The sequence below is a fragment of the Barbus barbus genome (genome assembly GCF_936440315.1).
Source record: "Barbus barbus genome assembly, chromosome: 3".
Taxonomy (NCBI): Eukaryota; Metazoa; Chordata; class Actinopteri; order Cypriniformes; family Cyprinidae; genus Barbus; species Barbus barbus.
The window spans coordinates 41,014,089-41,040,458 of NC_136731.1; the positions used below are offsets into that span (position 1 = coordinate 41,014,089).

Sequence of the window (26,370 nt, forward strand, 5' to 3'; positions counted from 1 at the left end):
GCTTTGGAAAAAAGGAGAAAGCGGTGCGCCTAGCGTTTTCCACGCGTTTTTAGGTGCGATATGTGAACTGCCCCTAAGCAGCAACAACTGCAATCAAGCGTTTGCGATAACTTGCCATGAGTCTGTTACAGCGCTGTGGAGGAATTTTGGCCCACTCATCTTGGCAGAATTGTAATTCAGCCTCATTGGAGGGTTTTCAAGCATGAACCGCCTTTTTAAGGTCATGCCACAGCATCTCAATAGGATTCAGGTCAGGACTTTGACTAGGCCACTCCAAAGTCTTCATTTTGTTTTTCTTCAGCCATTCAGAGGTGGATTTGCTGGTGTGTTTTGGATCATTGTCCTGCTGCAGAACCCAAGTTTGTTTCAGCTTGAGGTTATGAACAGGTGGCCAGACATTGTCCTTCAGGATTTTTTGGTAGACAGCTGAATTCATGGTTCCATTTATCACACCAAGTCTTCCAGGTTCTGAAGCAGCAAAACAGCCCCAGACCATCACACTACCACCACCATATTTTACTGTTGGTATGATGTTCTTTTTCTGAAATACTGTGTTACTTTTACACCAGATGTAATGGGACACACACCTTCCAAAAAGTTAAACTTTTGTCTCGTCAGTCCACAGAGTATTTTCCCAAAAGTCTTGGAGATCATCAAGATGTTTTCTGGCAAAACTGAGCCGAGCCTTTATGTTCTTTTTGCTCAGCAGCGGTTTTCGTCTTGGAACTCTGCCATGCAGGCCATTTTTGCCCCGTCTCTTTCTTATGGCGGAGTCATGAACACTGGCCTTAACTGAGGCAAGTGAGGCCTGCAGTTCTTTAGATATTGTTGTGGGGTCTTTTGTGACCTCTTGGATGAGTCGTCGCTGCACTCTTGGGGTAATTTTGGTCGGCCGGCCACCCCTAGGAAGGTTCACCACTGTTCCATGCTTTCGCCATTTGTGGCTAACGGCTCTCACTGTGGTTCGCTGGGGTCCCAAAGCTTTAGAAATGGCTTTATAACCTTTTCCAGACTGATAGATCTCAATTACTTTCTTTCTCATTTGTTCCTGAATTTCTTTGGATCTCAACATGATGTGTAGCTTTTGAGGATCTTTTGGTCTACTTCACTTTGTCAGGAAGGTCCTATTTTAGTGATTTCTTGATTGCGAACAGGTGTGGCAGTAATCAGGCCTGGGTGTGGCTAGAGAAACTGAACTCAGGTGTGATAAACCACAGTTATGTTTTAACGGGGGGGGGGGGGGGGGGGGGATGTTTTACAAAAAAACTTTCAATTTCTAGGTTCTAAATTGTTTGTAATTAAACCCTACTCCACTTTTTTCAGTGTATTATTATAAATCAAGTATTATTGTTATAAATAAATCCATCATGGTGCTTCTTAAACACATTGGGCCCTGGTGACCCTCGCCGCAGCGAGCCACTCCACAGCACCAGATGCCAATTATTTCCCTCAATATGCTAATAAAGGTGCTTCAATGGCACTTTCTCAGACAAAAGTCTTGGTCTGCTGCCAGCAGCCTTTAATTAATGGCTGATATTACCTGTGCTGGAGTGCTTGTGCTTGTTCGAGAAGTGCTAAGAGTCTCTCATCTCTATGAGCGGATGCGCTAATACAGGCAGATAATCAATAGCGTCATATAGCTCCTCGTCCAGCCGCTCCCCTCCATCACCGTGCGTCTGTCTAGGACGAGCATGCGTGCTCCGGGGAGCCTGATAGTGGCGCATAAATCAAACGACGCATAATAAATGCCAGGAGACGCTCGCTGGATGTTTCTGCCAGTCACGCATGCGGATTTCGCCACGTTCCCAAAGCCAGAGTTAATTGGCTCCATTCCTCTGTGTCGATGAGGCGGCGTGGAGACTCTCGATTAGACCTCACGAATCAATCGGCTCGTACCAGACGGCGTACGCGGGTGGCCGATAACCTGGCCTATTTAAAAAGAGACGTTTTTGGAGAGGCACGTAACGGGAAGGTCATGCTTGAATGTGAGGGGCTTTTAAAAAGCTTTTACGTCAGGCCGTTTGGCAAGCTTTTGGGAAGAGCTTTTAAAAGAATGTCCCAAGCAATCGATTGTCATTTATTACAGCAGATAGATTACGCCAGACGCTCGCAAACTAAATGATTCATTCAGTTCAAGGTCGGATATGACTCCTATGAACGACCATTCAGCTTTTCTACTAGTAGCTCTGCAAACTACCCTTGTGCTTATTGACTGATTGATTGATTGATTGATTGATTGATTGATTGATATTTTTGTTATTATTATAGTTAGTATTATTTATTTATGTTTGCTTATTTATTTGTTATTAATTGCATATTGTTTATTTCTAATTAATTAATTAATTAATTTATTTATTTATTTATTTATTTGCATGCTTTTCCTCTTTTCCAAATGTGCTGCATGTTATGTAAAGTTATTCTGGTGTAAATTCACACAATTCTATTTAATTATTATTATTATTATTATTAATTTATAATATTAATAAATATTATAATTATTATTAATAAAACTTGTATTTATTTTGGTTTATTTCTCATTTGTTTGCATTGTTGTTATTATAGGTTTTTTATTTATTATGTATCATTTATTTTAACATTTTCAAGATTTCTTCTTTTCCAAATGCATTGGAAAATCATCATTGACCCCCTTCTTCATTTATTTAATTGTTTGTTTATTATTATTATTATTATTATTATTTTATATGATTTATTTAAACACTTCATATTTATAATTATATTATGTTCATATTTTTGGTTATTTTAGATTGTTTATTTGTCTTCACAAATTTATCAAAATTGTATTTAATAATTGTACATTTATATTTTTATAAACATATTTTTGATTTTTAATAAGAAAGATTTATTTATTTGAGAAATTTTCATTCTTAAATGGGGTACTTATTGGACACAAAAATAGAAACTCTTATGTATAAGGATTTGTTTTTTTATTAATAGAGCTGATGAATAAGTTCTTGCCAATATGTTTTAGCACACAGACATTCATCAGGGCTAAATGAATGAAATATGTGCGTGCATCCAAATTAAATCCGAATATATGTAACATTCATCTAAAATAATGAAATGTCAATGTCTTCTATTAATTTTCGCTTGTAATTTGAGTCTACACTTTTGAGGAAACCCTTGATTACAGTAAATAATGAGGGAAACTATGCAGTCTGTGACAGCGGCCAATCAGGAAGTGGACTTGCGTTGGCATGAAACAAGAACAAATGGATCGGAGGTGGACTGAATCAGAAAACACTTTCCTTTGTCTTTCTCACACGTACAGATCCCTGCCTGCAGAAGCTACACGAGCTCGAGCCTCAGTTCTCATCAGAAGGACCTGATGACTAATTATTAGGTGTCTTGACAGTAATGACACATCTTGCTCTTTTGTCATAAAGCTCCAGGGTGGAAGGTTTTAATTTTACAAACTAGGATAAATCCTGCGAGGTCTTCCAGAACAGAGCTGGGTTCGTTTATTCCCCGAGTCGTCCAGGCCGTCAGACTCTCTCCACCAGTCTGCTTTGGCAGCGGCGTGACTCTGGACTAACTGGTGTTGATTGCAGTTTATTGATGTGAATGCTGTTGGTTTGCTTGCCAGTGTTATTTTTTTTAATGTTTCATTGATTGTTTGATCAATATTAGATAGCGATAGCAGATTCGCTCGTGTGTGTTCATCTCTAGACGACAAATGATGCCTGAGTGACGCCATCAAACATACTATGATTGATCTGGATTAGTATGAATCAATTGAGTGACCAATGTGACGTGAGATTTTTAGCTCTTCTGTAGCTGAAAGATTATTTTTTTAGAAACAGATGACAAAATTGATGTTGGCCTACAAAGTCTTGTCTGAAAGTTTCAAATAAACTTGAAAAGTCTGAGGTTTAAAGGTTTTTTAAAGAGAAAATTCATAAAATGTTGCTAGCATGATGTAGCACATTACTAGCATTATTAAACACATTGCATATAACACGTTTAACACATGTAGCTAACATGCTTTTGAGTTTTGCTAGCATTATTTAATGCATCTAACATGATTTGGCACAGTTTTTGTGTGCTGCTAGCATGATTTAACATATTGATAGCATGTTTCAGTATTTTGCTAGCAAGATTTAGCATGATGTTAGCATGACCACATTGCTAACATGGTGTAGCACGTTTCTAGGATGTTACTAGCATGATTTAGCACATTGCTAGTCTGTTTCGAACATGATTTGCTAGTCTGCCAGCAAGTTTTACTACGCTGATATAGTATTTTGCTATGATTGATTAAGTTGTTGAAAATTTTGCATGTTAACATGATTCAATACATTGCTAACATATTTCTAGCATGATTTAGCACTTTGTTAGCGTCTTTTAATGAGTTGCTAGCATGCTACTGGCATGATTTAACACTGCTAACATATTTTAACATGTTGCTAGCATGATTTATCAACATGGTGTAGCACGTTTCTAGGATGTTACCTGTCTGATTAAGCACATCGCTAGCACATTGTTAGCATGTTGCTAAAATGTGAGTTAACAAATTTCTTTTAGCTTGTTGCTAGCATGATTTGGCATGTTGTTATCGAATTTCTAGCACGATTTAGCACATTGCCAGTGTGTTTCAAACATGATTTGTCACTCTGCCAGCAAGCTTTACTATACTGATAGCATGATTTAGCATTTTGCTACCATAATTGATCAAGTTATTGACAAATTAGCATGTTGCTAACATGATGTAACACATTGCCAGCATATTTCTAGCATAATTTAGCAATTTGTTTGCATCTTTTAAATATGTTGTTAGCATGTTTTAGCATTTTACTAGCATGATTTAACATGTTGTTAACATAATGTACCACGTTGCTAGAATCTTTCAGCTTATTGCTAGCTTCTGAAGACTGGAGTAATGATGCTGTAAATTCAGCTTTGCATCACAGGAATAAATAGCATTTTTAAATATACTCAAACAGAAAACAGTTATTTTAAATTGTAATAATATTTCACAATTTTACTGTTTTTACTGTATTTTTAATCATTTAAATGCAGCCTTGATGAGCAGAAGAGGCTTAATTCAAAAATATGAAGAAAAAAAAACAAAATTTTTGAGCAGTACTGTATTCTAGCGTTGTTATGCACAAATATTATTGTACACAATCAGAGTGAAGTATTCCTGAGAGCCTGACGTTCCAGACAGGCTACGTGTGATTATCACAGAATAAACAACAGCCGCATGTAAGCATGCAAATTATGCATTCAAGTCTAGTCACTGAAATGTCAGTACGCAGTCAAAGGCAATCCATAATTGCCAAGTCATTTACAGATCTGTGGTGCAATTTTCCAGTTTGCGGCGTCTTCACAAAGCCTGACATTTCTCCCTCATTAGAGCGGTTTATATTTTGTGCCTGTTCTCTGTAGTCTCGTGCCGCAAACACCACCCTAATTGGGAGGAAACATGCAAAGCAATTAATCAAACAAAATTAGAGCCAATGAGAATTCAGGAAAATAATCCACTTTACGTTTTTTGTATCCTCATGCCGTTACGCGTCGCTAACCGAACGGGAAGCTTGTTGTTTCGATGTGGAAAGTTTTGATTAAGCCACACAGAATTAAAGTAGTTTATCATTCCCTGCTGCCGGAGAGTTTCATTCACTTGGTTTTCAATCTTTTGACCATGTTTTTTTTTTTTCCAGAAGCAGAAGGGTTGAGGGAACAAGATTGAGTTTGTGGCTCTGCGTGCCAAGCGTTTTAAGAAAGACACTCAGCTTGAATGAAAGAGTGAGATCTGATGTGCGCTGAAAAAGACATTGGTGTAGAAAGAGTTTTCACTCAGAAACTGCTAATACATTTAGCAAATAATTACAACACATCAAATAAGCAACACATCAAATTAAACATGAAACGTTGAAGTAAAAAATACTGAAATAGTATTTTCTTGTAAAACATACTCTAATCATCTTTGCTTTTTTTTTTTTTTTTTTACTGTGTACTGACAACCATAGAAATACTGTTGTCCTCTCACATTAAAATCCACCAAAATATTATTTTTTGTTTGTTTGTTTTAAATATAACTGTTTTCAAACAGTGTTTGATCTGTGCATATTTCTCTCCTGATTCAGACCAGATGACTTTTTCACTGGAAGAAGCGTTATTATGGATTCTTTACTCATATTTTGGAGAGAATCAATGGTTTAAAGTTAAATAATCCTAATGATGGATTGTTTCTTACAAACACGCAGCTTTTCACTTCACAAGACGTTAACTGATGGACTGGAGTGGTGTGGATTGCTTGTGGATTATTGTGATGTTTTTATCAGCTGTTTGGACTCTCATTCTGACGGCACCCATTCACTACAGAGCATCCATTGCTGAGCAAATTAAGAAATGCTGCATTTCTCCAAATCTGTTTTGATTAACAAACAAACACCTCTACATCTTGGATGACCTGAGGCTGAAGACATTTTCAAAAAAAATAATTTTTGGGTGAACCGTTTCTTTAAAATCCTTGTAATATTCACAATATGCGAAAGGCTGCAAATCTCGCGAAGCATACTTTACTGTTTTGCTTTGTTTTGTTCATCATGTGTTGTCTCTCCTGCACTGAGACTCAATCTCAGCTCCTCAAGCTCCTTCAGGACGTCACGTCGGCTCACGCTGCACCCCGGCGGTCGGACGAATCACTGCATAGAGATAAACACAGTTTTGAATGATGTTACTTCTTTCAAATTGAGGAAGACATCAATTAAATCTGTGCTTATCTCTACAAGCAAGGCAATGAGAGCCGGATCCCAGCTCCATCACGCCACAACCTGCCAATGACGGATAACATGGCTGAAACAGAGCTTAGTCTTGCTTCACAGCCTGTCTTGCTGTGGAATATGAATTATGCTGTACTATAGATGTTCATAAAGTGCATGTTTAGCACTGCATTTCTGTACTTAGCATTCAAAAGATTGGGGTCGGTAAGGGTTTTTGTTAAAGGAATTAATACTTTTATTCTGCAATGATGCATTAAATTGATTCAAAGTGACAGTAAATATATTTATGTTGTTATAAAAGATTTATATTTTATGTTTCAACACTGATAATAATCAGAATTATTAGTAACACTTTAAAATAAGGTTCCATTTATTAACATTAATGTATTAACTAACATGATAACATTACATTTGTTAATGTTAGTTAATGAAAATACAGTTGTTCATTGTTTACTCATGTTAGTTCACACTACATTAACTAATGTTCACAAACACAACTTGTGAATTTAATAATGCATCAGTAAATGCTGAAATTATCATTAACCAAGATTAATAAATGCTGTAGAAGTATTGTTCATTCTTAGTTCATGTTTACTAATGTTGTTAACTAATGTTAATAAATGGAACCTTATTCTAAAGTGTTACCGAAATATTTCTTAAGCAGCAAATCAGCGTATAAAACTGATTTCTGAAGGATCATGTGACACTGAAGACTGGAGTAATGATGCTGACAATTCAGCTTTGGTCACAGGAATAAATTCACATAGAGAACAGTTATTTTAAATTGTAAAATATTTCAAAATTTTACTGTGTTTTTCATCAAAAGAACCTTGCAGAAGCAAAAATGGCTTCCTTCAAAAACATTAAACATTTTACTGACCCCATTTTTTTTAATGGTAGCATATTATATATTGTATTGCTGTTCACAAATATTGATTAATAAAGTTTAAGTGGTTTTGTGTGATTTTCTTTTTCTTTTTTTTTTCTAAAGTATATTAGTATCAAAAGTATCTGCTTTATAGAAATAACAAGAAGTGTCCGCAAGCCATATTTCTTCTGTAATCTGACATTTTTCTGAGTGAAACAGGAAATTGAGCTAGAATGAATGTAGGACGAGACTTGATTTTATCCGTCAGGAATTGATTGTGTTGTCAGAAGTGGGCGTTACATGCAGGAATTGAGTTTGGTTGTTGGACTGGTTGGTTTGAAAAATATGATCTTGTAAATAAAACACACAGAACACAGTATTACATTATGATATAAGATTATCACGGTGAACGTTTTCCTCTCTAAAAATGCACGCTGGCGAATTGTGCACGGTGTGACCAGGAATGCACATTAAGTAAGTAAACGGGGTCAATTTTGATTTGCTGTTGACTTGAAAGTGTGTTGATTCCTCCATCTGTTACGGACAGAAATTAGAGCTCTTCTGAAAGGCCTGCAGAGCAGTTTGATCCCCGTTGCCAGCTGAGAGCTGTGAAATGGCCCGTTCCCCCTGCAGACCACTCAATGTAGGGCACTTACATTTAGAAAGCGGCCTGGATGTGAGCTCTGTGCTTTAACTCTTGCTCTTAAAGCCACAGACAGCTGCTGCTCTTGTGTCAGTGTGAAGTTAAACAAACTTTCTGACGTGTCATTCATTTTATGAACAATTTGATTCATATTGTCCCTGGTAGAAGAGCAAACTGGTGATTTGCATTGAAGCAGGGACCCGAGCCAAATCTAGAGACCAAAATATCACTGAGACTCAAGAGCGGAGGGCGCTTTTCACTCGAGACCACCTAGAAACCTCATAGCAACAGACTAAAACCCACTCAGAACCACCTGGCAAACACCCAGAACATCTTAGCATAAAGACAGACACATATGCTCAAACATATGGGTGAACCTGATGAAAAACATGTCCATGTTTCACTCTAAAATTAAATAGATAAATACATATATAAAAATACGGTTTTTGGTAAGAGCGTTCAGGTGTTTTTTTTTTTTTGTTTGTTTTCTGTTTTCATTTTAATTTGAGTTGTTTTAGTATTTATGAAGTTTTAGTTTATTTAGTTAATTTAGTATTTCAACTAGTTGAAGTGAGAAAAATATGTTTTTTATATAGTTTTATATCAGTTAGTTTATTTTATTTCAATTAATATTTTAGTTTTAGTAATGCTAATAACCCTGATAGTGTTATTGTAATTTTTATTTATCTTCTTAATTATTATTTTTTGATGTATTTGTTTATGTAAGTGGTTCTCTTGTTCAGCATTTTATTTATTTATTCATTTGTTGTATTATTTCATGTGATTATTTTATTCAGCAAGGATGCATTTAAGCTATTCATACTAATTTATTTATGTAATTTGCAGTATTATAAATGGTAAAACACTCGGTGGTCCTAAAAAACTTATAAAATATATCATTTCTGCTTTCTTTGTTTAGTTATTAAGGTGAAATGTGTTTAGCACAATCGTCCAGTCATTATAACAAAATAAGTATTTATTTATTTATTGATAGGTAGCTAATATAAAGTTACCATTGTTCTATCACAGTATACGTAACCGTACGGTGGAGAACTGATTTGTTGGAGAAGTCGTTTGAAAAGCTGAATTTTGTGTGAGGCGTTTTGTCAGACCGTCGATCATACTTTGAGCTGTGTGTTTTACTGAGATGAATAAATTCCCCAGAAGCACTGCTCTTGTTAATCAGGTCAGCAGGAGTGTGTTTCTGCAGTGGCCGCTCTGAGATCTGTCAGCTTTTGATTAACATCCACCAGCAGGTTTTTAAGTGTCTGCCACACACAGGACACTTCAGAAAGTGGTTTGTTCCAGCCTTTGGGAATATCGTCACTGTCTGTTGAATAACTCTGCCTTTTTCTAGGTCCAGATTCATTTATGCGCTTGACTGAATTCAGTGAGTTGTTCACACAAGTCATGCGATATATTCAATATACTGTGTTTTTATTAAAGGAATAGTTTCAACCTCGGGCTTTTCCAAACTTGTATTTTCACAAAAGGAGATGCCTTTCTTTTTCAGATGCTGTCAAACTCCAAAAAGGAAAATGTCATAAGAGAGAGAATAAAGTGAATAAAAAATTCAATTTGGGACTGTTTCTCACACAAAACTATTATGTAGTGAACAAGTACTGACTATTGTTATGATGCCTTTTGTTATTTTGTGGCTTGCTTTATCATTTTAGCCCTGACATACTTTTCTCTTTATTTTATAAGGTCTTAATGATGACAACTTTTGCATTCCATCACTCGCTCACCAATGGATGCTCTGCAGTGAATGGGTGCCGTCAGAATGAGAGTTCAAACAGCTGATAAAAACACCACAATAATCCACAAGTAATCCACAATACCCCAGTCCATCAGTTAATGTCTTGTGAAGAGAAAAGCTGTGTGTTTGTAAGAAATAAATCCATCAAGATGGCATTTTAACTGTAAACCATTGCTTCCAGCTAAAATATTGCTTTCTCCAGTGAAATAGTCATCTTGTCTGAATCATGAGAGAAATATGCACAGATCAAACACTGTTTAAAAGCCAAAACATATAGCAAATATGTCAGCGGATTTTGATGTGAGAGGACAAAAGGAGATGAACATTTTCACTGGAGGAAGTGTTATTATGGATTATGGACTACTATTATGACCAGAATTGACAGTTTTAAATTAAAAACACTTAATGATGGATTTGTTTCTTACAAACACACAGCTTTTCTCTTCACAAGATATTAACTGATGGACTGGAGTGGTGTGGATTAGTTGTGGAATATTGTGATGTTTTTATCAGCTGTTTGAACTCTCATTCTGACGGCACCCATTCACTACATGTTTGAACTCTCATTCTGACGGCACCCATTCACTACATGTTTGAACTCTCATTCTGACGGCACCCATTCACTACAGGTTTGAACTCTCATTCTGACGGCACCCATTCACTACATGTTTGAACTCTCATTCTGACGGCACCCATTCACTACATGTTTGAACTCTCATTCTGACGGCACCCATTCACTACATGTTTGAACTCTCATTCTGACGGCACCCATTCACTACAGATGGATTCATTGGTGAGCAAGTGACAAAATGCTACATTTCTCCAAATCCGATGAAAAAAACAAACTCTTCTGCATCTTGGATGGCCTGAGGGTGAATACATTTTCATTTTTGGGTGATCTGTTCCTGTAAGCAGTATTTATCAAAATGCATTTGCAACTAAAACATCGGTTAACCCTCGTCTGCAGTCGTGATTCTGCTGTAAAAGTTTTGAAATTAAAATGCTAATTCTCGTTTCTCAGCATGATGGTATTATGAATTCACACCCCTGTGAATCTGACCTAGTGGCGTATGTCTCGCATAACTGAATTAGAGGGCAAGGGTTGTGACCGCTGTCAGCAAACAGACTCTTTTTAGGAGACAAGAGGATGTAGAAATAACTTCCAACGCTTGAGGGGCTCATTGACATTTCGTTTTGACACCAGGCCTGGGAAACTTCATTAAAAAATGTAAATTCAAAGAATGCACCACTTAAAGGCATAGTGTATGCCACGTATAAGAGCACCATTTTTAATTGATGTCTGGTGGAGGGGAACTCTTCCTTTAAAGGTCCAAGAATATATATTTTTTATGGGTCTATGTTTTGCTGAGCACTATAATATTGGTCTAGGATGTGTCATCATGCAATGTTTATTTCTTTCTTTCTTTGGTAATGTCACTAAATGATCAAAAATCATAAGCAGCATAACCATGATTTGATTACTCAGCAACTAAAAACAGAACAACAACAACATTTTTACAGACAGGCCTACCATAAGTTGTAGGCCTTTTTAAATTTATTTTATTTTTTTATTAATTTATTTTTTAATAGGCAAATTCCCAGGGAAAAACTACACTGCCCATCAGGGTTGGGCAAAATTCAGATCTGGAAAATTCGTATTTGTTGTGAATTAGTGTGAATTTGAATTAAATTGGCCAAAATGCACAGGAAGTTACATGGTAATGACTAGAAAATGAGTTTATTAAATTGCATTTCACAGAAATTCAACACAGATTGAATATATGTGTCTCAATCTAGTCTTTACAAACTTTGCTTTTCTGGTTTAAAAGGACAGTTACATGAATTTAATTTCATGAATTTCAATTCTGCATACTGTTTGCTATCTCACTTTTAATTGAAATCAAATTCAGGAATTGATATATTGTTATGTTTTTGAAAAAAGTCCCTTCTGCTCACCAAGGCTGCATTTATTTGATCGTAATTACAGTAAATACAACAAAATCTTTAAATGTTATTACAATTTAAAATAGCTGTTTTCTATTTGAATAAATGTTAAACTGTAATTTATTCCTGTGTTCAAAGCTGAATTTTCAGCATCATTCCTCCAGTCTTCAGTGTCACATGATCCTTCAGAAATCATTCTAATATGCTGATTTGCTGCTCAAGATTATTATCAAAGTTGAAAACAATTGTTCTGCTTCATATTTTTTGAAAACTGTGATACATTTTATTTTTTTCTGGATTATTAATAAAGAGAAAGTTAAAAAAAACAGCATTTATTTGAAACATAGAAATATTTTATAACATTATAATCTTTTATAACATTATGGGCAGTTGTGGCCTAATGGATAGAGAGTTGGACTTGCAACCCGAAGGCCATGGGTTCAAGTCTCAGGTCCGGCAGGGATTATAGGTGGGGGAGTGAATAACCAACACTCTCTCCACCCTCAATACCTCGACTGAGGTGAGACCCTTGAGCAAGGCACCGAACCCCCAACTGCTCCCCGGGCACCGCAGCATTGGGTGCCCACTGCTCCGGGTGTATGTTCACTACTGTGTGTACACTTGGATGGGTTAAATGCAGAGCACAAATTCCGAGTATGGGTCACCATACTTGGCCACACACCACTTCCCTTTCCTAAATGTCTTTACTGGCACTTTTGACCAATTCAATGCATCCTTACTGAATAAAAAGTATTTAAAAATTGTTATTTCAAACCTTTGGTGTGACCTTTGACCAGTGTATGGCAGTGTTTTGCAATGAAAATAAGTTTCAAAAGTTTAGAATGGCTAAAAGTCAATGTTTTAATTAGTACCGTTTTTGATTGTCTGCCATTCCTCACAGGATTTTAGTTCAGAGTTTTACAATTTTCCTATTGAGTTTGCTTCAAAAAGTGATGTTGTGGTTTATCATAGAGCTGGTTAATGTGTCTCAACATTTACAACTCTTTATTGAAGAATGTTTTGAAATTGCTGAAAATCAGTGGGAAAAATGCTTGCAAAATCAAGTGGACAGTCCCTGTTGTTCAGTATTTGATGTGTGTTATCCAGAAACCCTGAAAGGCCTAAAACTACGAGGGACTGCTGGGGTTTGACTGTGTGTTGTTGTTCTGTCAACGTTGAGCTGAAGTTGTTTTGGATCGCCATTTGAAAATAATTGATCCTGTCTCTGCATGTACCTGCAATGAAACACGAAACACACTCAGCACAAACTCTGCATTCGGGAAACTGTTGTCAGGCAGGGTTTTTGTATCCGTGGCAGAGATATTTCTTCTTTCAAATTCTCTCCTCACTGTCAGTCCCGATGAAAAGCGGGTTTGGTTTGGCTTGGTTTATGTAGCGAGGCTGCAAAGCGCGTGTCCATGTGAAGCCGAGGAAAGCTGTTTCCTGTCTGAAAGCACCAAATAGGTTCATTTTCACGGTGAAGTGAAGATGGGATAATTGGTCCCTTGATCAAAGCGGGCCGGTTGAGCGGGACAGCAACTAGCTGTCCTGTGGTTTAGCATACAGCGCTGCTTTGTGTAATTAGACTGTGTTTTCTGCTCTCATCTGTGCTTGTCTGTTTCGCTTTGGCCCTCAAATCCACACAGCAGAAGACAGCGAACAACTCTGTGATGGCTTGAAAGACCAAACACGACATGTTTTTCTGCTTTGTGTCTAAGGACATCCAGAGAGAGAAGGAAACCTTTGTTTTAGAGTGAAATCACGCACACTTTGGCTTATTTCGCGCTAAGATCGTTGTAAACAGATAACGTGTCGGTGTTGATTTGCATCTGGGCTGTTGGGAAACTGAAGCCGGTTGAATGTGCTGATGTTAATCACATATAAACACTGGGTTTTCATGCTGTTGTTATCAGCGGTGTCATTTGCTAATGAGATATAATTGTGTAAATGACACTGAAGTGTCCCGGGGTCACATTTAACGCAGATTTGATTTGTCTGCTGAATGAAAAACGCTATATAAAACCCCTAGACACGTCTTTGGAAATTCATAAGCGTGATTCCAAACCTCTGAACATTAAGACAATGAGTAAATATGAATATCAATTGGTTTACAATTACAACACAGCTGTGGTTGATCATTAAGAGTGATTGCTATGTCAGTGACTGTTGCTGTGACTTGTACTTGGGGTTAACGAATTGAACAAAAACTAATATATTGAAATTTGAAACATATCATGCAGCACAGAAACTTTTGGAAGTCTTTTCTGCTCACCAAGGCTGCATTTATTTGATCAAAAATACAGTTAAATTACGTAATATTGTCAAATATTATTAGACTGACTTTAAAAGAACTGTTTTCGATGTGAATATATTGTAAAATGTCATTCGTTCCTGTGATGTAAAGCTGGATTTTCAGCATCGTTACTCCAGTCTTCAGTGTCACAAGTTATTATTGATGATTGATTATTTTGCTGCTTAATATTTTTTATAGAAACTGTGAAACTTTTTTCAGGATTTTTTGATGAATAGAAAGTTCAGAAGAACAGCAGTTATTTGAAAATAGAAATCTTTTGTAACATCATAAATGTCTTTACTGTCACTTTTGATCAATTTAATGCACATTTGCTGAATAAAAATAATATTATTACTATTAGTAGTAGTGTTTTAATCTAAACTGTATCACAATTTATGAAACAGCACAATTGATGATATTAAGAAATGCTGAGCAGCAAATCTGCATATTAGAATGATTTCTGAAGGATCATGTGACATCAGTAATGATGCTGAAAATTCAGTTTTGATCACAGCAATAAATTACATTTGACTATATATTCATATAGAAAAGAGCTGTTTTAAATTGTAATAATATTTCACAATTTTACTGTTTTTGCTTGATTTTTAATTAAACAAATGAAGCTTTGCTGAGCAGAAGAGACTTATTTTGAAAACGTTTTACGAGTTGTATGAGCAACACTCACTTCTTCCTCAGAAAATGTACAGATCTGTTGTTTTCAGGCAGTCCTTGCATGAACCCTGTATCCCTGAGTTCATGTAGTTTAATTTCAGTTTCAAGAGTAAACGCTGATGTCTAGCAGAAATGGAGCAATATCGCTTTTATTAGTTTTTCTTTATTTGTTTCAAAGCTTAAAGCTGCAGATAGTAGTGTACTTGTTGATTTTATCTCGTTTTGCTCTCTAAAACTTTTCTGTGCGTGTTCCTGATAAGTCTCAGGGGGGGTTCTGCTCGTCTTTCGGGTGCTGTACAGATGTTTTCCATTGTAAACACAGACACATTGTCTTTCAGAAGCATCTGCCGGTGCTGCGTTTTCATGTAAAAATGGCACAAACTCTGCCACGTTGATTAATTAGTATGGAATGCATTAAACCACACCAGTTTTTCCTTTTGACAGATAACCATCCACACGACTACACCAGCCATCTGGATCTCACTGGGTCACACACACCCAAAATCGGTGAGTTGTTCGATATCTTTGTTTCCAGTAAATCACCATCATTCATTTCGTCTGCAGTATGAAAATTACGCTCAATAGCGGCTCAGAGTTTAATTGATTTATGACGACATCTCGATACTATCAGCAACTTCCACATCCAGATGGTTTAAAGTGTGAAGAAGGCAATGTATATTATCAGATTGGAGTAATTAATGGAGCTAGATTTTATCTCCAGAAAAGATTTTGGTAATTAGCCTCATCAGATGAGAGCTGATAATCTCCATTACTCAAGATGCTTAACTCCCCGACAGCCCTCGAGATTAGAGATGCCTTTCACTCAAAATTTGATTGGGATGAAAAAAAAAGCAGGCTTTTGACAAAAAAACGGCCTCTTGACAGGAAATTAAAAGCTTAGCCTGTAAATGGCCCCACTAGCAAGGAGGATTGTGTAACAAAACAGTATGCAAATCGGATCTGCACAATTTGCCGACGTTATTGAAAAGCCTCAGTTGTAATTATTCTGACTATATCTCGTCTTCCCAAATTTGATTTTATGTGAAAAAGCTTTTCAGAGCGTAAGCACACATCGGTCACATCTCTCGCGGTGGAACGGCGATGCTATTAGCTTATGCACTGAATTAAATCAGACTTCTTGTGTGCTAGATATCACTGAAACCAGTCAATATCAGCTCGCTACATTTAATAATATTCTGTGTCAACTCTACCAGAGGTCCCTGGCTAAAACCTTTAATTTTCATTTTTTTCTGGTGAAAAAAAATACATATATGAAAAGAAAGGCAAAATATGAAATGCCATGGATGTATATTTACTGAGTGATCCACTATTTTATAGAGGGTAGTCAAAATGACGTTGTTCCTGAGATTTGGAGCCAAATTACATGGAGGAAAAATTACTTGAGAAAGATTGATGCATCATTATATTATTTTTGCACAGAGACTGGTAGTTCTTCTAGTCAAATCTGTCGACTTTAGTAATCTTTCTTGCATTATATACCAACGGTAAAAGTTCAAAAATGGGGAAAAAGCACTTTTCGTGTTTTTTTTCTAAAGTTTGCATGCCTGTAAGTCAAGAAGTATTAAAGATATCTCAAAATCCTTCTGGATTTTGGTTCTTAGCAACTACTTCTTATGGCATCTTCATTTTTAAGACCTAGCATTGTTCAATCCCAGAGATATGGGGATCACAATATGGCTCCAGCAGTAAATTGTACACGTTTTAAGTTGTCAAAAACCAAATGTGGTTACTTTCCATACAGCTGATGGTTTTGTTTTTCTTTTAAAGATGAATGTCTGAAGAATTAATAATATTAAAACTAGAAATATATCTAATTTCCTTCTGTCAAAACAACTGCATAAAATATAAATTGCTGAGAGACAAAAATATTATTTTTCCAAAACCTGATAGATATCTTAATAAATTTTTAGATTTTGGTTCTTAACAAACTTTTCTTTTGGTATCTTCATTTTTAAGGTCCTATATGGTTTGATCCCATAGAAATGGGGATCTCAATGTGTCTCCATGTGCAATTTGTTAAATTTCAACCATTTTCAGTGGTTGAAAAACCAAATGCGGGTCAGTTTTAATTCGGCTGATACTTGTAAACTGATTGTATTTGACAAAATTGTCATTTTGACCACCACCTACTAAATAGTGGATTACACAGTGAAAATGAATCTATGACATTTAATATTTTGGATTTCACTACTATTTATGTTTGTCTTTCTTCAGGAAAAAAAATAGCTAGGAATGTTTCTGAATTTGGTTGACACAGTATGATCCTGCAATATGTGACACCGTCAATCAAAAGCATGCAATAGAAAGTTACTGATTTTGTTTTTCTCACTTGGGTTTATTAGGACACCGAATAGAGCACTACGGTAAGCAGTACACATGTTGTACATGTGTATTATTTCTCATTTATTTGATGTCTGTTGGTCTCTATTGTGTGTAGTCTCTCTGTGCTTTTCTCTATATGTTTACACTCTCTCTGTGTTGGTCTCTACACTGCAAGAAATTATTTTCTTACTCAGTATTTTTGTTTTGTTGTCCAGTGCAAATATTTAAACATACATTTACTTAAAACGCTAAATTACTTAAGAAAGTATTGTTTTCTGAAAAATGTATCACAATTAAATAATTTTATATATAAAACAAAAAGTAAATACCTTCCAATTGGGTCAGAAAAATTTTCTTACCACATTGGCATAAATTTGTTATTGATTTAAGCATAAAGTTTATTTTTATTTTTTTATTTTGGTAGTTTGATACTTTGTATTTCGTCATTTTGCTTCTCAAGTAATTATATATTGATTTTAAAAAATAGTTTCCAAAGGGAAAATGTACTGTCCCTCAAGCCGTCCAAGAAGTAGATGAGTTTGTTTCTTCATCAGATTTGGAGAAATGTAGCATCCTCTGCAGTGAATGGGTGCCGTCAGAACAAACAGAAAAGTACAAAAACACAGCTTTTCTCTTCTCAAGGCATCAACTGATGGACTGGAGTGGTGTGGATTACTTGTGGATTATTGTGATGTTTTTATCAGCTGTTTGGACTCTCATTCTGACGGCACCCATTCACTGCAGAGGATGCTACATTTCTCCAAATCTGTTCCCATGAAGAAACAAACCTGATACTGAGTGCATTTTTGGCAAATTTTCATTTTGAGGTGAACTATTCCTAAAGGAAAGTTTAGAATTTTTACTGGAATCATCAGAAAATCATCTTTTGCAGTGTATATGTGGTCTGGTATATGTGCACCTATAAGTCTAGAAACACAAGCCTTTGAAAATAGCCTGCAAATCCCAGGCCTGGCAGTTCATAGTCCCATGAGCACACAGTTAAAATGAGGGAACGAAATTCCCAACAAGTGTTTTACTGGCTGAGCAGCTGCCTGGACCAACACTCACCCTCATTAAACAAGTTCCTCAAAAATTATTCCAGCACTCACTCTCAGATAGATGCCATGGAGGCCTGCATACACTAAGCTGGAACTGCTTTCTCTTGTATGGGATGTGTTTCATCTCTCTCTCTCTCTCTCTCTCTCTGCCTCTTTTTTCCTTTCTGCCCTGCAGAGAAGCCGCGAATGAACAACATCCTGACATCCCAGACAGAGCCGTACGACCTGTCGTTCTCCCGGTCCTTCCAGAACCTCACGCACCTCCCACCGTCCTACGAGATGGCCATGAAAGCAGACTTAAGTACATACTCCTCCCTTCATTATTGTCCATCCTATATGAGAGACAGAGAGATTGATTTTCATACATTTATGTGCAGAATTCACAAGATAAATTAAACAAGAATTGCATAAGATGGATTCGCAATAGTGAAAGATGTCTCTTCTGCTCATCAAGGCTGCAATTATTTGAACAAAAATACATTAAACTTGAACAAAAGTGATAGTAAAGACATTTACAATCATACAAAAATGTTCTGTTTCATATAAACGTTGTTCTTTTGACCCTTTTTTACAATTTTCAAAAATGATGTTTTTTATGTTATCATGTTTTCATTGTGTTTTATTGTGTTAGCTGTATTTGTTAGTTATTTTTACTTAATCAAAATAACACAAATGCAGTTTGATTGAGATTAACTGGAATGCACAATGAAAAAAAACACGGTTAAAAATGGTTAAAAACGGCGTTATCTGTTTTTGCAATTGATCTCTTCATGCTGACCCCAAACTTGTAGGTTTAAACCCCTAGTAGGTTGTGTCTTAAATTAGAAAGTTTGTGTGATCTGCTGTCACTTCAGTGTCCTTGCCCAGGACGCTCGTCTCCACAGGGACTGCAACTATAATACATGCGCTGCGGATAAAAGCACCTGCTAAATGAAAAATAACCAGCCGACCGGCTTTCATTAAATACAAAAGGGCAGGATAAATTAAACATGAAAGTATTGACATGCTGCGTTAACATAGTCCTGAGTCATTATGATCAGACGGGCGGCACTACAGCTTGCTAATCAATGACATTCAACACCGAATGAAGAAAATTACAAGATTGAAAACCAAGAGGAATGAATAATGAAGCTTCAAATGGACACTGATCTCAAAAACAAACTTACCATGAATTACAAACAATAAAAATCTCAAAAACACATTAGTCATTTCTGTAGACAGACATGAATAGACAAAGATGTTGGAGAGTTAATGTGGGTTTTCTTTCCTGTGGGATGTAAAATAATGGTGCTTCTGGTGTCTTAAATCACGAGGCCTGTTTGCAGTGCTGTTTGAGTAATTTAGGGCTTCACCTGCTGTGAGTCGACCAGAGGCAGACCTGAGAGTAATGAACGGTAATGGAGAACAATTACTCAGGGTTTTAATAGGGAGAAGGGTTGCAGAGCAGAGAGAGCGATAACATGCAATTTTACAGGATTAACCCTTTAAATACTACTGTATCATATTTGATACACACATTTCTAAATGATCAACATGATCAAAACATTGAAAAACCTGTTGCACACATGCCTTATACGTGCCTTCTGTCGTCTGATTGATAGTTTTAGCAAGTCAAAGGTTTTTAGTACAGTTGCACAAACATCCACCTTTAGGTCGTGCTTCATTTGTCTTTTTACAGTAATACTTATACTAATATTTCAAGATGAACACTTACTAGACTGAATCAGCTTAAAGGGATAGTTCACCCAAAAATGAAAATTTGATGTTTATCTGCTTAGCCTCCGATATGTAGGTGACTTTGTTTCTTCAGTAGAACACAAACACAGATTTTTTAACTCAAACTGTTGCAGTCGGTCAGTCAAATAATGGCAGTCAATGAGACCCATGGCTTTGAGAGTCAAAAAAACATACTCAGACAAGACCAAATTAAACCCTGCGGCTTGTGACGATACATTGAGGTCTTAAGACACGAAACAATCGGTCTGTGCAAGAAACTGAACAGTATTTATGTAATTTTGTATCTCTGATCCACCCCAATGGCTGTTGTGAACGTGCTCAGGACAGTTGGACATTGCGGTGGATCAGAGGTAAAAAAAATGATATAAATACTGTTCAGTTTCTTGCACAGACCGATCGTTTCATGTCTTAAGACCTCAATGTATCGTCACGAGCCGCAGTTTGGTTTTGTCTGTGTATGTTTTCTTGACTATCAAAGCCATGAGTCCCATTGACTGCCATTATATGACTGAGAGACTGCAACGATTTGAGTGTTGAGTGTTCTACTGAAGAAACAAAGTCACCTACATCTTGGATGCCCTGGGGGTAAGCAGATAAACATCAAATTTTCATTTTTGGGTGAACTATCCCTTTCTACTTTTTGTCCATATATCATTTTATAGGTTGTCTGGTCATGAACAAACATTAAATTCCATAAAAAATATATATTTAGCACAATAAATAAGCGGTAATAAAACGGTTGGTCTCTTTGGCTCATAGATTAGCATTCACGCTCCTCGTGTGATGGGACGTCCTGCACACTTCATCCTGGATGGCCAGTTGCTCATATTGTGTGTCTGTGGCATTAGATTGCATTACTGCACGCTGATCTGAAGCAGATAATTGAGCTCTGGGGTCCAGCGTGACCGTCCGCCTGACCTTTTCACATCTAATGTCATGCCCTCACATCAGCACATTCGGCCTTTGAGCGTGTTGGGCCGCCTGCGCTGTCAGTGATGGTAATTCTGAACTACAGCAGCCGGCCAGCTATCAGATCCTGTCTTCATTAACTCCTAGATAAACAGTTGAGCGGCGAATCGATAGCTGGTTTCATACTGAACGCTCACAAACACATTCATCTGCGGCTGCAGCCTCTGTCCACTGCTGCTCAGAAAGGAAATCATCTTGTCCATTTTTGGGGAAGCTACTTAAAAGCTGGGGCTTGTCATCAGTTCGAGTAGTTATAGATATGCAGTTCGAGTATTACACTACACGACAAGCTAGTGACAAAAAAGTTGTCAAATGTATTGATTTATTTATTTACATCATTTTTAGGCAAGTTTTGTTTTAGGGTTGTTTGGTAGAAGTTAATATACTTAATTTTTTGTGTGATAAATAAGCCTTGAGTCAAAATTTGATTGTACTGCCAAAATTTAAAACATTTTAAGATATTAATATAGATAAGCTTAATTATAGGCTGTTATAATTATAGCTATATTAATCTATATTGTATTGTAGTATAGTCAAATAATTATAATATAATATCAATAATAATTATTATTAATAATTTGGTCTCTTTGAGATCTTTGAGATCTCTTTGAGATCTCTTTTTGTCTCTTTGAGATCTCTTTGGTCTCTTTATTATTATTAATATTATTATTATTGATGAGATATTTTAAAGTTGTACAGTTGGCACTGCAAAATAAATTATTATTATTATAATTATTATTAAATACTTTTTTTTTCTTCCCACAGAATCTTTTGCCAAATTGTGTAGTCATAAAACAACCACAGCTTTAAGCACACTTTAAATTACACTTTGTATCTGAAAAATTACAATTACATTTTTTTTTTGTGAAGCCCTACAGGTTAAGATGTTTCATACTGTTTTTTATTTCCTTGTTTGTTTTAGTATAAATTTTATATATAACTAGTGCAGCATCTCAAGAGAAATGGCCTATTCTTGAGTTCATCTGCTCCTCATACTCAACACATCCCACGTAAACACACACACACACACACACATACACACACACTCATTTCCCTGATCCAGAGAGACTCATCATAGCTGCATCAACTCTGACTTTGTGATTCCTGTGCCATTGTTGAGAAAAACAAGGAAAAGATTAACAGAGCAATAAAACTGAGAAAGTGAGGAAACAGACATAAAAACACAATTTAGTGCCACATTTTACATCAGCAAAGTCATTTCACATCAGTTGTATTTTTTTATTTTTTTTCTCTCCAAGTAATAAAATTTAAACTAAGGACAGACTTTTTGTTCTTATCAGTCTGAGTGTGTCCTGTGTTTGCTTTTGTGACTCTGTTCCAGTTATTTTAGTATCCTTAATAAAATGCTATAAATATTCTTGTGATTTTTTTTTTTTTTAATTTTTGGTTTTAGTTGTAGTAATTTTAGTACATAAGCTTAAACTAAATTTCTAAATGTTTGAAAAGTAATTTTTTAATATTTTATTTCAGTTAACATCAGTGTTTTTCAATAGTTTTAGTGATCATGTTGTTTTTAATTTTGTTGCTGTTGTTTTATTAGATTTGAATATTTGCTTATTTTTTAGCTATTTTTAAATTCATTTTTTGTTTACTTATTTTCAGTTTTAATTTAAATCCTGCCTTTGCAACTAATTTATTTGTTTGTTTGTTTGTTTGTTAACATTAATCTTCTTATAGTTAACATTCATTTGAATTTTAATAATTTTATTGTCTTTGTTTTATTTTATTAGTTTGTCTATTTTTCTCTGTTTTATTTTCAGTATACTTATTTTCAGCCTCAGTTTAAATTAAATAAAAATTAAAAATGTTAACTGAAATAAAATATTTATTTTATCTTTTATTAATTAATAAATGTTTTACAATATTCTAAGTGTTGGTTAATGTGTTGTTTTATTTATTTATTTATTTATTTTATCTAACTATAACTTAGTTTTACTAAGTAATGTGTTACTCTTTCTTTAATTTCAGATTTGCTTTTGAGTTTTAATTTTACTTAAAGGGAAAGTTCACCCAAAAATGTGAGTAATTAATGAAAAATTGTTTTGTGAACTATCCCTTCAGGTAATTAACTAATAGTATAACTAATTGGTCAACTAATTCAAATAACATAGATGTTTCTCAATAGTTTACTTTTAAGTAGTTTGTCCTTGGCAACAAAATTAATTTTCCTTTTAGTTAAGTTTCAATTTATCTCGGTTCATTCATTTTATTTCAAGTAAGGAAGTAATGTGAATGTTTTTCAATATATATATATATAGTTTTTTTGTTGTTGTTTTATTATTTTGAATATTATGGTATTTTTTTTATTATTAGTTTAAACAAATTTCAGATTTAGCTTAAACTAAAAAAATAGATGCGTAATTGTTTTTCAATCGTTTTAGTTTACTGTTAACAGCACTGCTCTGCTCATCTCATCCTCAGGCGATAAGGATGATGAGTACTACATCCGCAAGCATCATTTGCCCGATCCGACACCTCGCAGCGGCAACCTGCAGACGCACATGATCAAGCTGAACGTGGATCCGCCGGCGCAGCGCCAGAAGCCCAAACGCGTGCAGCGCGCCATGTCCCAGGACCACGTGCTCTCGCCCGCCCGCTCCAAACCGCACCGGGACTACGGCCTGTCATCGTACAGTAGCGGTGCCGGTGGTCTGTCCCCGTACCACGGGCGCATCCTCTCCGAGGAGCAGCTGCTGTCGGCCGACCGACTGCACTCCCAGGACCCGCTGCTCTCGCCAGATAAGATGCTCTCCCTGCGGCGCTCCAATTTCCGCGAGAAGGCCATGTCGCGGGCGCTGTCGCACACGGACATGTTCGTGCCGACCACACCAGTCATGGACCGGCACTACAAAATGATGAAAATGCATTCACACCCCAGCAGCAGCAACAACGAGTCCTACAACACACTGACTGTTAACAGCGCGCAGGTGGGCAACAAAAGGCAGGCGTTCGCCAACCGCCGCATGCATACGGTGGACCACCTGCAGTATATCCCCGGACATCACCATCATCAATACAGAACCGCCAGTAAGACTGAAGTAACTGTCTGAGAGGGCGAGAGGCGGGAGAGCGAATGATGTCAACAAACAATCCAGCTGGAGGAATCCGCGACGGCAGTGGTGGCCCACTTCGACAGGTTTCTTTTTTAAGCGTCCCACCTTGACCCGTTCCCGCTTCCAGTGCAAGCTTTCCACTCCATCAGTTCCGGGTCGGCTTGGGAAGGATCTAGACTTTCTTCTCTCATGTAGAGCAAATGCTAGGGCTTCGCACGCAGACTCTGGACAAGAAACCTGAAACTATTTTTTTTCCAGAACTGCTGCGAAACCTGCACTAACTTTATATGTACAGTAAATCAGAACCTATATAGATTTATGATTTCTAACTCGAGTCCTAAACAATAGCGATAGCAGTTGAATATAAACTGGCGTAAAGCACTTTAGCGAGTGCCTCTTCTCAAAACATGTCCCGTTTCGATAACGAAGTGGGGAAAGGGTTTAAAAGCACAATAAATGACTGATGTTGTTTTACTTTCTTTTGTCACATTCCCAGCTAACAGGGATCGATTTTAGAAGTGTAGCGAACGTTCTGGAAAAGTTATGAACAAACATTCTATCAGAAATGTTCTCAAAACTTTAGCACAAAAACATTATTTTTACATGGTTTATGGAACATTTGTTCCTGAAACATTTTGGCTGGATAACCACATTTTTTTTTTTTTATGTTACTTTTGAATATTCAAAAAACATTATAACGTTTGCAAAAAGACAAAATGTAATGCTTCCCCAGTGTTTTTCAAATTAAGCTCTATTAACCTAATTTTGTTGTTCTTTTTCCAGTAACTTTTATAGAATGTTCATTCAAAGTTATCTGGATTTTAAGAACATTCTCAAAACATTAGCACAAAAACGTTATTTATACGCCATTCATTGAACTTTTGATCCTGAAACATTTTAGCTAACAGTTTTTTGTTTTTTTACTTTTACTAGTTGTTTTTAGAATATTCAGAAAACATTCAAAAGTAACATTCGCATAATGTTTGCAAAATGATCAAATGTAACGTTTCCCCATTTTTCAAGTTGCTCTGTCACAAAAACATTATTTAATGATTACCTGGATAATGTTTTTGTTGTTGTTTTTTGTTTTGTTTTTTAATGTTACTTTTGATTGTCAGTGAAAATTAAAACGTAACATTCCCAACATGTTTGCGAACTGATAAAATGGAACGTTCCCTAAATATTTTTCAAGTTAAGCTCTGTCAACAGCATTTGTTCCAGTAATGTAAATTGAACATTTGTACAACGTTCTGTGGTCTTTAATACTGTTGCCAAAGCGTTATAACAAAAACTTTACCCCCCCCCCCCCCCCAAACTTTTAGTTTGATGTCTGTCTGAACATCTTTTAAAGGGGTCATGGGATGCCCATTTTCCACAAATTGATATGATTCTTTAGGGTCTTAATGAAAAGTCTATAACATACTTTGGTTAAAATTTCTCAATGGTAGTGTAAAAAACACCTTTTTTACCCTGTCAAAATCAGCTCTGTGTTCAGCAAGCCATTTTTAGTCCATGTTGCTTTAAATGCTAATGACTCTACTGACCCCGCCCCTCTCTTCTGTGGGGTGACGAGCAGTACTGTTTACTTTAGCTGCGAAACTGGATAACTGGATAAAGGCTATTTGCAAAGATTCATAAAAAAATCTTATACTCACTTCTTCTGTAGATGAGGCTGGATCACGAATGATTCGCACGAACATAGACCCATTTAGGCAGATTGGGTTCGGTGTATTCACTTCAAAACTAAAGTAACGTTAATCCTCTGCGTCTTCAGTGGCTCAGATGTCGGGAGTAAATGACGACTGCTATATTCATTATTACATCAAGTAACAAAACGCCTCAATCACTTAATCAGAGACATCTCGTCCTCCCCTGCACCGGAGTGACACAATGGCGGTCGGACTGTTTACAGCTCTCAGATCACTCAGGGCGGGTTTAAGGTAAGATGGTCTTGTCAATCAACTATCGTGGGAGGGGCCTGTACAGAACTACTTCATTCTGACAGGAATCTCAGAACAGCCTGATTTGAGAAAGGGGATTTTAAAATAGGGATTTAAACAGATTTAAAAAAACACTGGGTGGATTTTTATCATTATAGGATGGATGTGTACACACGCTTCCAACGCACATTTATGTTCAAACAACTTGAAAAGTGAATTTTGCATCCGATGACCCCTTTAAATGTTACTTTAAAATGTCAGAGAATATTCAGAATATTCATGTCTGCAAAATGATCAAATGTGATATTTTGGTTGGATGTTCAT

General features: G+C 36.2%; 1 protein-coding gene across 1 annotated transcript in view; it reads left to right on the top strand.

The window, feature by feature from the left end:
- The window catches only part of LOC306853512 (shisa family member 6), a gene marked incomplete at both ends in the record, with an annotated part of 83,404 nt that extends 59,301 nt beyond the window's left edge, over positions 1-24,103 (top strand). Inside the window, 4 exons of the mRNA XM_079390990.1 lie at positions 15,370-15,432; positions 17,289-17,309; positions 18,502-18,627; positions 23,475-24,103. Of these exons, the coding sequence (XP_079247116.1) occupies positions 15,370-15,432; positions 17,289-17,309; positions 18,502-18,627; positions 23,475-24,103 (839 nt within the window). The remainder of the gene's footprint in view (positions 1-15,369; positions 15,433-17,288; positions 17,310-18,501; positions 18,628-23,474) is intronic.
- Between the last annotated feature and the right edge of the window lie 2,267 nt (positions 24,104-26,370).